General features: G+C 37.7%; 1 protein-coding gene and 1 non-coding gene across 4 annotated transcripts; one reads left to right on the top strand and one right to left on the bottom strand.

Moving 5' to 3' along the window:
• On the bottom strand, window positions 1-12,784 carry LOC120480998 (uncharacterized). Of its 3 annotated transcripts, none has more exons than XM_039674429.2 (3): window positions 12,677-12,784; window positions 1,520-1,754; window positions 1-1,275 (listed from the first exon to the last, which is right to left on the bottom strand). In XM_039674429.2, the coding sequence occupies exons 2-3, from the start codon at window positions 1,602-1,604 to the stop codon at window positions 83-85; spliced, it is 1,278 nt and encodes a 425-aa protein (XP_039530363.1). In that variant the 5' UTR covers window positions 1,605-1,754; window positions 12,677-12,784; the 3' UTR covers window positions 1-82. The 3 variants fall into 3 exon arrangements, with proteins under 3 accessions (XP_039530363.1, XP_039530355.1, XP_039530349.1); XM_039674421.2 differs by having other exon boundaries at window positions 12,667-12,756; XM_039674415.1 differs by having other exon boundaries at window positions 1,520-1,957; window positions 12,677-12,754.
• Window positions 12,785-13,793: 1,009 nt separating this feature from the next.
• On the top strand, window positions 13,794-13,912 carry LOC120487047 (5S ribosomal RNA). Its single transcript, XR_005624365.1, has one exon. It is a non-coding gene; the product is annotated as a 5S ribosomal RNA (ribosomal RNA).
• Window positions 13,913-14,709: the final 797 nt, after the last annotated feature.

Consider the following 14,709-nt stretch of genomic DNA (forward strand, 5'->3'; position numbering starts at 1 on the left):
TCTTGAGGCATTTCACAGCAACACTAGTTTATTAGTTAACTAACTACACATTTACTTTATGTGAATCTAACAAAACAGTTGCTCACTGTGACGCAGAACAATGCTTTCTAATATGAGTCACTAGATTACTTGATTGGGTGAAACTCTTTCCACACTGAGTACAGTCGTACGGCTTCTCTCCAGTATGAACTCGCTCGTGTGATTTCAGGTGTCCAGACCGAGTGAAACTCTTGTCGCAATATGAGCACTTGTAAGGTTTTTCTCCAGTATGAATTCTTTGATGCCGTTTCAGATCACGAGATGTAGTAAAGCTCTTCCCACAGTCACAGCAAATATAATCTCTCACTTCATTGTGTGTTTTCTGGTGCAGTTTAAAATTGTTCATCCTTGAAAAACTCTTTCCACAGAGAGAACACACATAAGGCTTCTCATCTGAATGAACTTTTAGGTGTGATTTTAGATTTGATGATGAAATAAAATTTTTACCACACTGATCACAGTTAAATGTTTTTTCTCCAGAGTGAATGAGCAGATGACCACTGAGATGTGATGCTCGAGAAAAACTCTTTCCACACTGAGTGCATGTATACGGTTTCTCTCCAGTGTGAATTGTCATGTGTGTGTTAAGGGCTTGTTTCCATGAGAAACTCTTTCCACACTGAGTACAGTCGTATGGCTTCTCTCCAGTATGAACTCGCTCATGTGATTTCAGGTTTCCAGACCGAGTGAAACTCTTGTCACAATATGAGCACTTGTAAGGTTTTTCTCCAGTATGAATTCTTTGATGCAGTTTCAGACCATGAGATGAAGTAAAGCTCTTCCCACAGTGACAGCAAATATAATCTCTCACTTCATTGTGTGTTTTCTGGTGCAGTTTCAAACAGTTCAGACGTGAAAAACTCTTTCCACAGAGAGAACACACATAAGGCACATTCTCATCTGAATGAACTTTCAGATGTGATTTTAGATTTGCTGATGAAATAAAATCTTTACCACACTGATCACAGTTAAATGTTTTTTCTTCAGAGTGAATGAGCAGATGAACACTGAGAGTTGATGAATAAGAAAAACTCTTTCCACACTGAGTGCATGTAAACGGTTTCTCTCCAGTGTGAATTCTCATGTGTCTGTTAAGTTGTCCTTCCCATGTGAAACTCTTTCCACACTGAGTGCAGGTGTGCATCTTTTTGGCTTTTGTTCTTTGAATTGTAAAGTTACGATGTTCCTCCTTCACTTCATTCAGTTCTTGTCTTTGCTCTTTCACTCTCACCTGGTCTAAAATACACAGAAATACAGTTCGAATCAGTTCAAGTGAACCCTTATTTAATAGCAGAAAACAACAAATATCTTTCACTTTTTTTCCTGTCATTCATTGTTAATATAGTAAAAATATGTTTGCAAACTGCTACAAGGTTATGATCATTTAGATGTATTTCTCTAACATTTATCATTCATATACTGCTTATTAATTCACATCTACCAAACTATCAACAATGAAGAATCAAGAATGGACACCAACCTATTTGTTCCTCAGTATCTTCATGTTTTATTCTGGATGGTTCTGGATCACTCATGTCTTCAATCTCCTCTTTAATAAACTCCATCTTTAACAGTCACACAGATTTCAGCTGCTACTCCTGGAGTTTGTCCTTCTCTTGTAGGATGATGGGAATAATCCCAGTATTTATTGGTGAATTGTTGTGGGAGGGGCTTCACTGCAGGTGTGAACTGTGATCACTGTGTTTTTATCCAATCTGCATTTACAAAGTACAGGATCATCATGTTAAACTGAGCAGCTGAAAAACCTCTTTGTCTCCAAAAGTTCCCTGTTTTTAGATCATTCATTATACAGACGGTGGGCTGATCGCTGCCATCTGCTTTAGTTTTTGAAATGATATATCCTCGAGCATAGGTGCCGATTTATGTTTTCCTCCGTGGGTGCTCATGGGCGCACACCCTTTAAAAAAACAAAAAAACAAAAAAAAAAACAAAGTAGTCAAAAAATGCTTGCTTAAATGCTTGATTAATCTCTCACCTGCACGACAGCCCTTGCTTAATGAGTGACAATAAGGACAGAACTAAACATTCAAACGTTGTTACACTTTAGATACTGGATATTATTCTAATTTTATTTTAGATTTCCGCTTTCAAAGATTATTAAAAAAAAGAGATATTCGAGATGAAACCATTACAGACGGATTCCGTCTAGCGCAACTTCCTTCCCTTTACAGCGTTGCGCTGTCATTTCTTCCTAAAGGCCCTTTCACACCAGACGCGTAACGGAAAAGCGAAACGAAAAAGCGAATAGTTCGCCTTAGAAAAGTTCGCGTCAAAAAACCATTCACATCAGCCGCGACGCGAATTTGCGACGTTCAGAGCTTGAACATTCCAAAACATTCGCGCCGAGGGTGAACACCTGGCTATTGCTCTGTTGCAGGAAAGCAGACCTGATTTTCATCAGAAAACGTACTCTATACTTATTATTATAGCCTACTAGATGAGTAAATATAGATTTTATATTCGATGTCTTTTTGCAGTGATGTTAAAGGAGAACTCCGGCGAACAATGAACCTTTGGTCTAATAAAACATCGGTACATAGTCAACCGTTCTCTGAGATTTGTTTTCATGATAATCGAATGTAAAGAGTTTTATCTCTAAAAACTGTTTAGCGTATAATGCTAGTAATGGGGACATTGACTAAGTAAAAAGAAATCGCTATTTTATACCACTAACAAGGCTCAAAATAGCCCCACACTAACGCAGTAACATTATGAGGCTCCATACATGCAAAACGAAGCATTGTGAACTTTGTAAGTGTACAGACCGTTTAATAAGAAGATACTTTATGAAGACAGTTCACTTCGTGTATACAGACAGGAGCCATCTTAAAAAATAGTCTCGATAAGTCAAACCACGAACGTCGTGCTGAGTGATCTGAACTGTATGAAGTTCAGCGAACTTCTGAACGGCGTTCGGGGCTCGATTATCGAGACTATTTTTTATCGAGACGAATATAGACTAAAATATCTGCAGAAATAGACAGTTGGCTCATTAAACGCAGGCGCAGAACGCACATTCTAGCTGACAGTCGGCTGCAGTTCTCTCGGTCTGTTCAAGGGCAGCTTTTTACCTCGACGAGAGACGACAACACAGTCGGCTTTAATCAGCGCTAGTTTGTTGGCGTCGGCTTGGTGTGTTCTTGGGCTTAAAACCCAAACATACCGTCAGAATCAGCACAATCGGTGATTGTTGTAAAATGCACTCTGTATTGCTGCTAAATTGCGGACGCATTTAATGATTAAAAGAGCTATTAAAAGCACAAAAATCTGCGCAAGAGACGCTGAAATGCACTGCAACGAGACAAGAAAAGTAGGCTATAGCCTACTTCATTTTGGTCTTCATGTGCGCATCTAAACTATCAAATATACATAAAATATAAAATGACCTGCTCTGAGATTCATTTAAACACAATTTATGTCTTAAATGGACGTAAATAGTTGGGAGAAAATGAAGGTGCATCAGTCATCTATTAGATCTGCACTCGGTCTTAAAGGGGCAGTAGTCTAATAAATAGGGCTGCACGTTTTCAAGTTTTTCATTAACCGTTAACCCTTGTGCATTGTTCAAATTCACTACCCTTTCGTTATGTTCGTGGCTGAAAAAAGCCACTACTTTAAACTGCTGTAAAAATGTATCAGATAAATATTTTTTTCAAATTTTTTTGCATAAATCTATTAACCGACCTCAGTCCTGATCAAAACTAGTAAATTTTTTAAAAAAATTCAGGATTTTAACTCTTTAATTGCCAAATTCATAAATGATGTCACTGATTTGGGGGGAAAAAAAACACAAAATGACTTATTTTCAATATAAAATATGATTGTGGACTGGATTTTTTTTTACCTTTTATCACAGTCTTGGACATGTCAAAGATTAGAAACAACATTGGTTTTGATGCATTGTTAGTTTTTGTGTAGCATCAGATTTTAACTTTTTCTCCCTCATTTACTGTTCGTGGCTGTTTTTGCCCCATTGACTTCCATTATAACCACATTTTTTGATTGCAAAGCCATGACACCATAAAATCATGCATTTTTGATTGTTGATGGTTTTCCCTGTTGGGAAGAGGTAAAATTTGTAATTTTTACTGTTGATAACCAGGTGGAACCATTTAACCCTTTAGACAGGCCTGTGCAAAAAAAAGCTTAGTTTCTGGCTTTTACATGCAGTTATATGGAGTATAATAGCATATTACAGTGTGTATATGTGTGTGTGGGTGTGCGTGAGTGTGTGAGAGAGTGTGAGAACTCACCTTGATGCGTCTGAGAAAATAAAAATATACACTTCAGCTCTCAAAACTACATGGAGTAAACAAAAACAAAGTAAGTGTATTTATGCATCTGCTGCCTTTTGATGGTGAGAAATGCAGACTAAACAAAAACAAAGCAAGTGGATATAAACGCTTGTCATTTGATGGTGAGAAGAGCAGCAAGCAACATGAGAGAGGGCTTGACTTGTAGTGAAGTTTTAGAGATGATTATGCAGTCTGACCCCTCCAGCGAGCTGCAGGAGGTATTGTCTTCTCACTCTGACCGCAGACTCAGGACAGTCAGATCCTGGTTTGGATGTGGCACCCTCATCATCATCTCAAGCTTCCACTGAAGGCGAGGAGGATTCAGATGATCCTGGATCTGGATGGACTGGGAGAATCTTCAGAGGGACATGGTGGCTCTGAAAATTGCATGACCACTGCGATCATCCCACAGGCAACGTGTGGACTCCCCTCTGGATCTGTAGACGCTGGCCAAAATCAGTAGCCCCATGCAGAGAGATCTGTGGAGTCCACAGATCCAGGATCCTCTGAATCCTCCTCGCCTTCAGTGGAGCTCTAGCTTCCACTGAAAGCAGGAGGATTCTGTGGATCCTGGATCTGGGGGGATTGGGAGAAATGGTGAAGTATGGTTTTCCACCAATGCGGAGACAATTCCCTTTCTTCAGCCTGCAAGAGGCGTGAGTCGAGGGCCGACACGCAATGCTATCGCAATGGTTCAGAACATGGATTCTGTGTTCAATCTGTTTTTTACGGAGGAGACGACTGACCTCATTGTCAGCATGACCAACCTCCATGGGCACCGCACAATGAGAAACTGGACTGGGGTGGACTCCACAGATCTCTGTGCCTACATGGGGCTACTGATTTTGGCCAGCGTCTACAGATCCAGAGGGGAGTCCACACGTTGCCTGTGGGATGATCGCAGTGGTCATGCGATTTTCAGAGCCACCATGTCCCTCTCAAGATTCTCCCAGTCCATCCAGATCCAGGATCATCTGAATCCTCCTCGCCTTCAGTGGAAGCTTGAGATGATGATGAGGGTGCCACATCCAAACCAGGATCTGACTGTCCTGAGTCTGCGGTCAGAGTGAGAAGACAATACCTCCTGCAGCTCGCTGGAGGGGTCAGACTGCATAATCATCTCTAAAACTTCACTACAAGTCAAGCCCTCTCTCATGTTGCTTGCTGCTCTTCTCACCATCAAATGACAAGCGTTTATATCCACTTGCTTTGTTTTTGTTTAGTCTGCATTTCTCACCATCAAAAGGCAGCAGATGCATAAATACACTTACTTTGTTTTTGTTTACTCCATGTAGTTTTGAGAGCTGAAGTGTATATTTTTATTTTCTCAGACACATCAAGGTGAGTTCTCACACTCTCTCACACACTCACGCACACCCACACACACATATACACACTGTAATATGCTATTATACTCCATATAACTGCATGTAAAAGCCAGAAACTAAGCTTTTTTTTGCACAGGCCTGTCTAAAGGGTTAAATGGTTCCACCTGGTTATCAACAGTAAAAATTACAAATTTTACCTCTTCCCAACAGGGAAAACCATCAACAATCAAAAATGCATGATTTTATGGTGTCATGGCTTTGCAATCAAAAAATGTGGTTATAATGGAAGTCAATGGGGCAAAAACAGCCACGAACAGTAAATGAGGGAGAAAAAGTTAAAATCTGATGCTACACAAAAACTAACAATGCATCAAAACCAATGTTGTTTCTAATCTTTGACATGTCCAAGACTGTGATAAAAGGTGAAAAAAAATCCAGTCCACAATCATATTTTATATTGAAAATAAGTAATTTTCTGTGTTTTTTTTCCCAAATCAGTGACATCATTTATGAATTTGGCAATTAAAGAGTTAAAATCCTGAATTTTTTTTAAACATTTAGTAGTTTTGATTAGGACTGAGGTCGGTTAATAGATTTATGCAAAAAAATTTGAAAAAAATATTTATCTGATACATTTTTACAGCAGTTTAAAGTAGTGGCTTTTTTCAGCCACGAACATAACGAAAGGGTAGTGAATTTGCCCAGAGTGTACTGTTGAGTTTTTGAAAAATTTCAAAGCATTTTCCCAAAATATGTGTCAAAATAAGATTTGTCACCAAAAATCATTCCATTTGCTGAAACAAAGAAAAAGTTACGGCCAAATTAAGACTAAAAAATACCCCTTAGTGGCTGAAAAAAGCCACAACAGCACATAAGGGTTAACCGAGGCCCTTATCGGTTAATACTCGGTTAACCATGTGCGCGCCGCAACCTCGAGATACAGAGTTAATTTTTAACACCTTTTTAATAACTGTTTGGACCCCATTTGAAACGAAATTAATTTATAGAAATAAAACGCAGTGGTAAGTACAGAGCAGTTAAAGTAGCCGCGTTTCCATCACCCTTCAAAATGAAATTGCCAATTGAAAATAAGCACATTAACTCCGTGTCCGCAAATAATAATAATAATCATCATTATTGTAACATTTTATTAGGCTGCATATTATGTAGAAGACGCCTTTATCCAAAAAAAGGAACAAAGCACAAATAAACACAATATTTTTGACGCATATCCAGTGTGTGTGGAGCGCGCATTGATGGCTGCGAGACGCCCATGTGAACACTTGCAGTTCTTTCAGTGGAAACAAACAACTTAAAATACTCTTTCATTTCTGGTCATACAGAAAATAATAATGCATTATTCGCAAATACATTTATTTGCGTAAACTCACAATAACAAGAAAACGTTGTTCTTTAACATTCAGGCGCGCTTCATGATCTCCGCGAACTGAAGCGCGAGAACTGAAACAGCCACCGCATTCGAATTTGTTCGTTTTAAATTAGACATGTAAAGCTTTAGTCTACAGGGGTTATCCTTTGTAGGCTAAAGCTTTAAATGTCCAATTTAAAACGAACAAATTCTAATCGAAGGCCAATATCTTCTGACTATGTAATTATGTAGCAAATTAATTTCTCTCTAAATGTGCATCCTGAGATGGAGAATTGTTTTTAGCCGAAAATTATTTAGAAAACAATAGTTTATTAATAAATAATTAATGCCTCGTTATTTTATATTATTTTATTATCAGACACATTTATTATAGCCTATATAAATCACTTATAAATCCCATTTCTGCAGGCTGTGGTTACGGCTCTTCTCATTCAGCATTGCGGGGGAAAATATCATTTCCAGGTTCTAATTTGGCCTCAGAAAACCAGTAAAATCTTTTTTTTCATATTAATTTGTCAAATATTTTAAATGTTTAAGGGGCAAATTCGTCGATATGTAGCCTATATATAGCCTATATATTTTTGCGCAACATTTGGTGTATAAGCCTACAGTTCAAATGAACATTTTGGTGTTCAACTTTGCTATTTACAAAATACAACAAACGTTCATTTTTCATTTCGCAATTAGGCCAACCGATTAAATAATGGGAAACGAATGAACACAAAAGTAGACCGTTTGGACATAATACGAGGCAGAGTTCTTTTTTAAAATTCATAAAAGATACAAGGAATAGCCTACTAGACAAAACCTCAAAGAAATGCCACAATCAAGACCGCGGAGCAGAAATGAGGGAGAAACACACAGAAACTCTGTGACTTTACCTGCCATTAATGCTCGGATGACACACCACGTCTCCTTCCATAAATAATACTAATGTCTAGTGCGGTGGCTGTGATATACCAACGTCCGTTGCCATTATTTTTGGAATGGCTTATCGCGAAAGGAAAAAAAAATGTTTTAGTCGCATAACATCGTTAATAGAAACGCTGTCATTTCGCAATATTTTTTTTATCGACAATCAGAGAAAAAAAAACGCAAAAGTTTTGTACAAATATGTATTGACGCCACTTAACCGAGCAAAAAGGTTTCACTCGGTTATGGAATTTTAAACGGTTACCCCTACTAATAAACGTGACAATTGAGCCAGTAATGCGAATCAAACAACAAAAGGCAGAGAAAATCACTCACAGCTCTTGAATGAATAACTTCAACTTTAATAAGCATTAATCTAACTATGATAAACTATGCAGTGTTGTTTGACATTTGATTACTATATTAAATTTCTTTTCAGACAGACACACTTACCTGAAAAGTCATTTTAGATGGAAATGTCTTTAGACATCGATTCAATGAAAAATTATGTTTAAAAAAATAGATTTTTTCACACAAGTTACCGGCCTAAAACGTAACCGGCCTCTGATTTGTGGGTTGCATTGAAACCTAGTCAGTGACCTCACAATATGCAATTTTTTTTAAAATTCATAATCACTGGATTGGTTAGTATTTTTAATGAGCTAAAAACTACAATCTGATTGGTTCAGCTACTAGAGCTATCCCGTGATTTGCCTAAGACCATTGACAAATAAAACAAATGTTTGTGAAAATATATGATCAAACTAGCCTGGATGCCAGCCCGAACTCCGCCCACAACATTTTTTGGACGGGAAGTTCGATCTGGACTCGATCCATTGAGTAATTATGATCAGGCAAGAAACGTTCGGGCCAATCAAATTGCCAGGGGGGCTTTATACGATGATGGACAGATGATCTGCAAGGACGTAATCATCACGTTATCAAAGAGCGCTAACTGATTTCCCTCAGAGATGACTGCAGCTTGAGAATTGAGATGTATAGATTCCGCTGTCGCGTCTTTTGTTAAATAAATTGACAGCGCATTCATTTTAACAGACAAACAGAAAACTGCAATCAAGGCATTTGTCGATCGGAAAGATATTTTTTGCTATCCTTCCTACATGATTCGGGAAAAGTGTAACTTATCAGCTGGCTCTGACGGTCTCTAAGAAGATGGGACGTAATGAAAAGCCTGTGGTCGTTGTCGTTTCTCCTTTGGTCGCACTCATGGAGGACCAATTAAAAGAAGCATCACTCGTTATTTAACTTCTAAAATAAGTAAGTTCTGTTGACAACTGTGAAATGCAAAGTAGTTGACTTACTGCGTTGCTCTGATTGGTTGAAGGTCTACCGACTTTCCAATTGAGTGCAGTGTTTTTTGTTTTTTTCCTGGTTCGGTTAATACACGCCTCATAATCAAAGCCCTATGAAGCAGTTTCAGACTCATATTCTCACTAGACGAAGTCAGGCTATGATCAAACCAAAATTGCCAACAAATTTTATTTGACTACATATAATGACTTGATATCATACATAAAAGAAGCTTATTCTCTACTGATGGAGATCGATCAACAACACGGAAAACACGTTCAGCCCACCGTCTAGTACAGGGGTAGGCAAGTTCGGTCCTAGAGAGCCGCTGTCCTGCAGAGTTTGGCTCCAACACTGAACAAAATCTCACCTGCCTATAGCCTTAGTAATCCTGAAGACATTGGCTGCTTCCCAATTCGCTTACTTATACTACGTCCTAAAAGTATGTACTCTTTTTGTGAGGAAAAAGTACATACTTTTGAGTGTGTAGCAAAAGAGTAGGCAAGCTTTGGGACATACTATCACGTCATCTTTAACGGACAGCTCTGTCGCGTGCTGCGTTGCATCCTGTCACCGTAAACTGCCCTGTCAATCATCTTGTCACAGTTAAAATCCTCCATTCTATCTAATTTTATTTCCTACCGTTTCGGAGAGGGCGTTCATCTGCCAGTTGTGGGTCTTTCATGCTCTCCTCGTGTGTTTGCAATTTGAATATAATGATGCATTTAAAACGTAATGGCTAAACGTGTCTTTACAAAAGTTCACAATGCTGCTCCAAATGCAATGTGTACAACATTGAATAAATTCATTTTCGTCAGGTTAGATACTGATAATTAATCACTCAAAGCTCTTTATCTAAACCTCTCTACTACACAACCGCGGGGACTAGGGGTGGGCGATATAACATAACTCCTTATCATTTTATTTTAACAATAACTACAGTAATACATTAACAATATTAACAATAACTTCAGAAGCCTGCACAATATAGTCACCTAATAAAATTTACCTAAACTTTGAAGTACAAAAAATTTAAACAAACAGCGGCAATCCAAACAAACCTTCAAAATGTAACAGTTGCCTTGCATAGTTTTTGGATTAGCATCAAATGAGGTATACAATACCTAATTTATACAATAATTGTATAAAATCGGAACATTTAGAGAAAAAACATTTAGTGGGGAATAAATAAGAGACAATTGTAACACTAAATCTGGTAAAACTTTACACATTGCTCTTTGTATTGTACATTCATGAAAAAAAACAAGGTAACAAATCAAAAGGATTAATTATTATATAGCCTAGTCTACTATAAAATTGAGGCATGTTTAAAATGTATAGCACAGCTGTTTAATGAGGCAGCAACATATGATCGATAGGACAGAAGAAAGGCTATTAATAATCTTTCATTGCGCAAAAGTATTATGATATGAAAGGCTCCAATATATCGCACAACGCTTATGCGCATCCCGAGCGCTGAATGATGCGCTTGAAGCAACACGGAGTCACAGCGCGCACGCGTAGCGCGTCGAATACTCTGCACTGAACAGTTCAAAGCACAAAGGAAATAAATATTGATGCGTAGCGTCGTGGATAATATACAGCATCTAGCTATGCAATCGTTTATTGAGTCCTTTCTTTTAACAGTTTTACATTTCAGTTACTGTGCGTGTGATGAACAATAGTGCTCTGACTCTAGTGTTTTGCTCTAACAGACACCCGGCCGGTAGAAAGTAACATGATGATTTAGTTAACGATACAGCAATAAAGTCCAGCAAGATAAAGTTGTGTTATGCGAAACCATAGACCTTTTATTTACAAATATAATAATAGTAACATTGAATCATCTTAGAAAGAGTTTAATCGTGTTGACTGTTGTACCCGAACTGCGGAAACTCTGAAGGAAGATTAGGCGAATGCAAAATGTACGCTAGTAGGGAAGTGGTGAAACGAGTTTTCATGCATATTTGACAAAAAAAAAAAAAATTGTGTTGTGGGAGATCTGACCTCTTGTATTTAAACAACTTCCATACTATTGGAGTAGCGCCCTTTTTAGGAACTAAATCTTGATCTGATCCGGAGGCTGACATGCTGCTGTGTTGTTGTGCACGCGCTAAGTAACGTAAATACGCCATACGTCATCATATCATCAATATCGCGATATGACAATTTTTTATCATGTAAAATGTTATACCGGTATTATCGTGGACGGTATGATATGGCACAGCCCTAGCGGGGACTCGCGCGTCCTCCGTTTCGACTACGTGTCTGTAGTTTTTTTTTAAGACTTTTTACTCGTGTTTGTAGTTCTAACCGAATCCTCGTCCAACGCGCAATGGTTTGTGGGCAATATCAGCCGTTAGAGTGTGCATCGATCTACACTTCGGATTCTGACCGGAAAAAGTAGACCATCCGGGTATCTTTGAAACACTCATTTCAACATACTACGATTTGGGACGTACTAATTCTAATTTCGAATACTATTTAGGACGGATAGTATGCGAATTGGGACGCAGAGATTGATTAACTTGTTCAGGTGTGTTTGATTAGGGTTGGAACTAAATTCTGCAGGACAGCGGCTCTCTAGGACCGAACTTGCCTACCCCTGGCTCTAGTATGACGTTATGGGACAGAATGCTCCAAAGCATAACAATCAACTGGATGTCATATTCTTTGTAATATTTAAATATATTGTTGTCAAGACTCATACAAAAATGCCTGTGGCAGAGATGTTAAGGTTTATTTTATTTTTAACAGTTTGTTTGGCTTTTTTGTATGTCACTCTAAGGTCCGGACAGTTATCCGGTATGACGTTATGAGACTGTAATGTCTTATAATTCTTTCACTTTGTAATACCCTCAATATATCATTTGATAAACAGAGATTAACAGATTAAATAAATGTGATTTTTATAAAACATTTCCTTATTTTGACTTCATAAAGGGGTTTGGACATCAAAATTGCACAACACGTCATTGGGCCATTATGCTGTTTGTTTCACTCTCTCATATGTATGGATTTAATTTTAAAATAAATCTGCATACAAAGAACTCAGGATTTCTTCATGTTCATGAATAGAGAGAGACAGAGAGTTTAGCCTGTTACACGTCAGCGAACAGTGTTCAGACTCACGGTCTTTCTGCTGAAGGATGCATGAGAAAAGACACATTAATTACCGTCCTCCCTAAGAGTCACTGCAATCTAAGACACAGGTCACAGATATGGCTAAAAACATACATTAACATCAAATTAGAAGCTAAACCCACTCAATTCACCAAAATGATGAGTGTGTGGAGATTTTTTTACACGCGGTGATACAAGTAAGTCACAAAAACAGATCAAACTGCTGGCAGAAAAACTCATACATAACCTTTTTTTACCGGTTTTATCCAAAGGGTTTTATCGCACTTCCATAGCAAAACTTCCCAATGAGGATCTCCTTCATCATCGGAGTTTTATGGCGGTTGGCAAACCAGCTAAAAGGTGCATATACCGCCACCAAATGGACAGGAGCGTCAAAGGTTAAGCATATATATATATATATATATATATATATATATATATATATATATATATATATATATATATAAACACATCTATTTAACTGTAACTGTTAACTATAAACTGTATAATAAACTGACATTTATTATTTTATTTATTTGTATTATTATTTTGATTTTTTGGGTTGTTCTATATAGGCTATAGGCCTATTTTGATTTGTATACCCGATTTGTTTTGTTTTGTTTTTCAAGCATTTGTAATAATAATAAAAAATCAGTCAACATTCCTGTAATGTGTGCAATCTCTAATATTGTACAAAGCACTCATGTCATCTCATCACTTTAATGCAAAATCAAAGATTTTATTTTTAATTTCTAGTTTTCTTAGTTTCTTAGCTTTTTTTTCTTCAGTTTTTGCTTTAGTTATTTACTTTATTAAAGTTGAATCCAAACGCAAGAGGGCAGCATCTGCACTGTTCGAAAAAAAAAAATGGAAGACTCAAAAAGTCAATTTTGTTTGAAATATTTTTTTTTTACAGTAATACTCTTAATAACAGTACGAGTTCACGATCAAACGCCTAAATAAATTATTAAAAAGTATAAACAAAAAACAAGTGATATTGACTCATTTTAATTGAACTGTAATCAGTCATGTCTGGCAACTAACAAATTTGTATTCAATATCATTAGGATGCATAACAATTAAGCTAATAATTTTCTTGACTTTTACCTTTTACTTTCTGTCTTTTTTTTTAAGGAAAAGGGACGTCAGCGGGTTTTTCTCACTCATCGTTATGGTACAAAATGTGTGCCACAAATGCTGTGAACCGAGTTAAAATTTCATGAAGCGAGAATATTTTTTGAAAAAAGTCTTGAAAACACTTGAGAGGGGAAAGGGGTCTGTTTCTGCAGCTCGGGACGTGTGTCAGTGTGGTCCGTCATGTAGGGGTGCTGCTGGTGTCCTTCTTTAAATAACTCTTTCTCGGCTGAGTCTCTCGCTTACGGCCATACCACCCTGAACACGCCCGATCTCGTCCGATCTCGGAAGCTAAGCAGGGTCGGGCCTGGTTAGTACTTGGATGGGAGACCGCCTGGGAATACCAGGTGCTGTAAGCTTTTGCTTCATCTTCAACACGGAGATCATTCACTCCAACGAGAATTTTACCTTTTATCCTTTGAATGTACATTTATTTTCTTACAGTTTTCTTTCTGGCTTAGTGGCTTTTGTTTGCTATTAGTGCGGCAAAGGAAAAGCAAAGCTCAGCCTCGTCATTCTTCCTTTCTCCTCCAGGAGGCGATGGAGTTGCTTTCTTTCTCTACTAAAGCCACCTTTCCACTGCACACGACATTCGCATACGATTGTCGTATTTCGCCCCCTAGTGTCAGTCGCACGGAACTTTGAAATTGGTCGTGAAGCAACCTCGGATATTCACAATGGAAAAATTAATGATTTTATTGAATGTAATGCATGCATAAATATATCTACACAAAAAAATGACTCTCAAATAAAAACAGTAGATTTTATAGAGCTGATCAATATAAATATTGATTTAATAATTATAATTTTTTTCTTCTTCTATAGTTAATTATAACCAATATTTTATAAAAAGAGTGCTTACAGAAAAACATTAAAGAGTTAAAATATTTGTGATTCTAGCCTCGTGCTTATAGTTTTTATTAGAATACATCACATCCGGTTGCCCGGTCGCATACGGTCTAGCCGCAGAAGTTCAGATATTTCAACGGATCCAAAGCTCAAATCGCATCCGAATTGTCCGCATACGCATATGATCGGAACCCCCCGCAGCTCCCGTACGACTTTCCAAGCAGCTTAAGCGCTAAACTTTCTTTTGGAACCGCTCCTTTCCTCATCTTCATCTAGACCAGAGCTTACTAAACTCTTTTTTTTTGTC

The sequence above is a fragment of the Pimephales promelas genome, chromosome 15 (genome assembly GCF_988280905.1).
Source record: "Pimephales promelas chromosome 15, fPimPro1.hap1.1, whole genome shotgun sequence".
Classification (NCBI taxonomy): Eukaryota; Metazoa; Chordata; class Actinopteri; order Cypriniformes; family Leuciscidae; genus Pimephales; species Pimephales promelas.

Coding starts and splice junctions, on each gene's coding strand:
- LOC120480998 (XM_039674429.2), bottom strand. CDS start 1,604: ATGGAGTTTATTAAAGAGGAGATTGAAGACATGAGTGATCCAGAACCA. Junction 1,276..1,519: donor AGATACTGAGGAACAAATAG/GTTGGTGTCCAT, acceptor TGTGTATTTTAG/ACCAGGTGAGAGTGAAAGAG.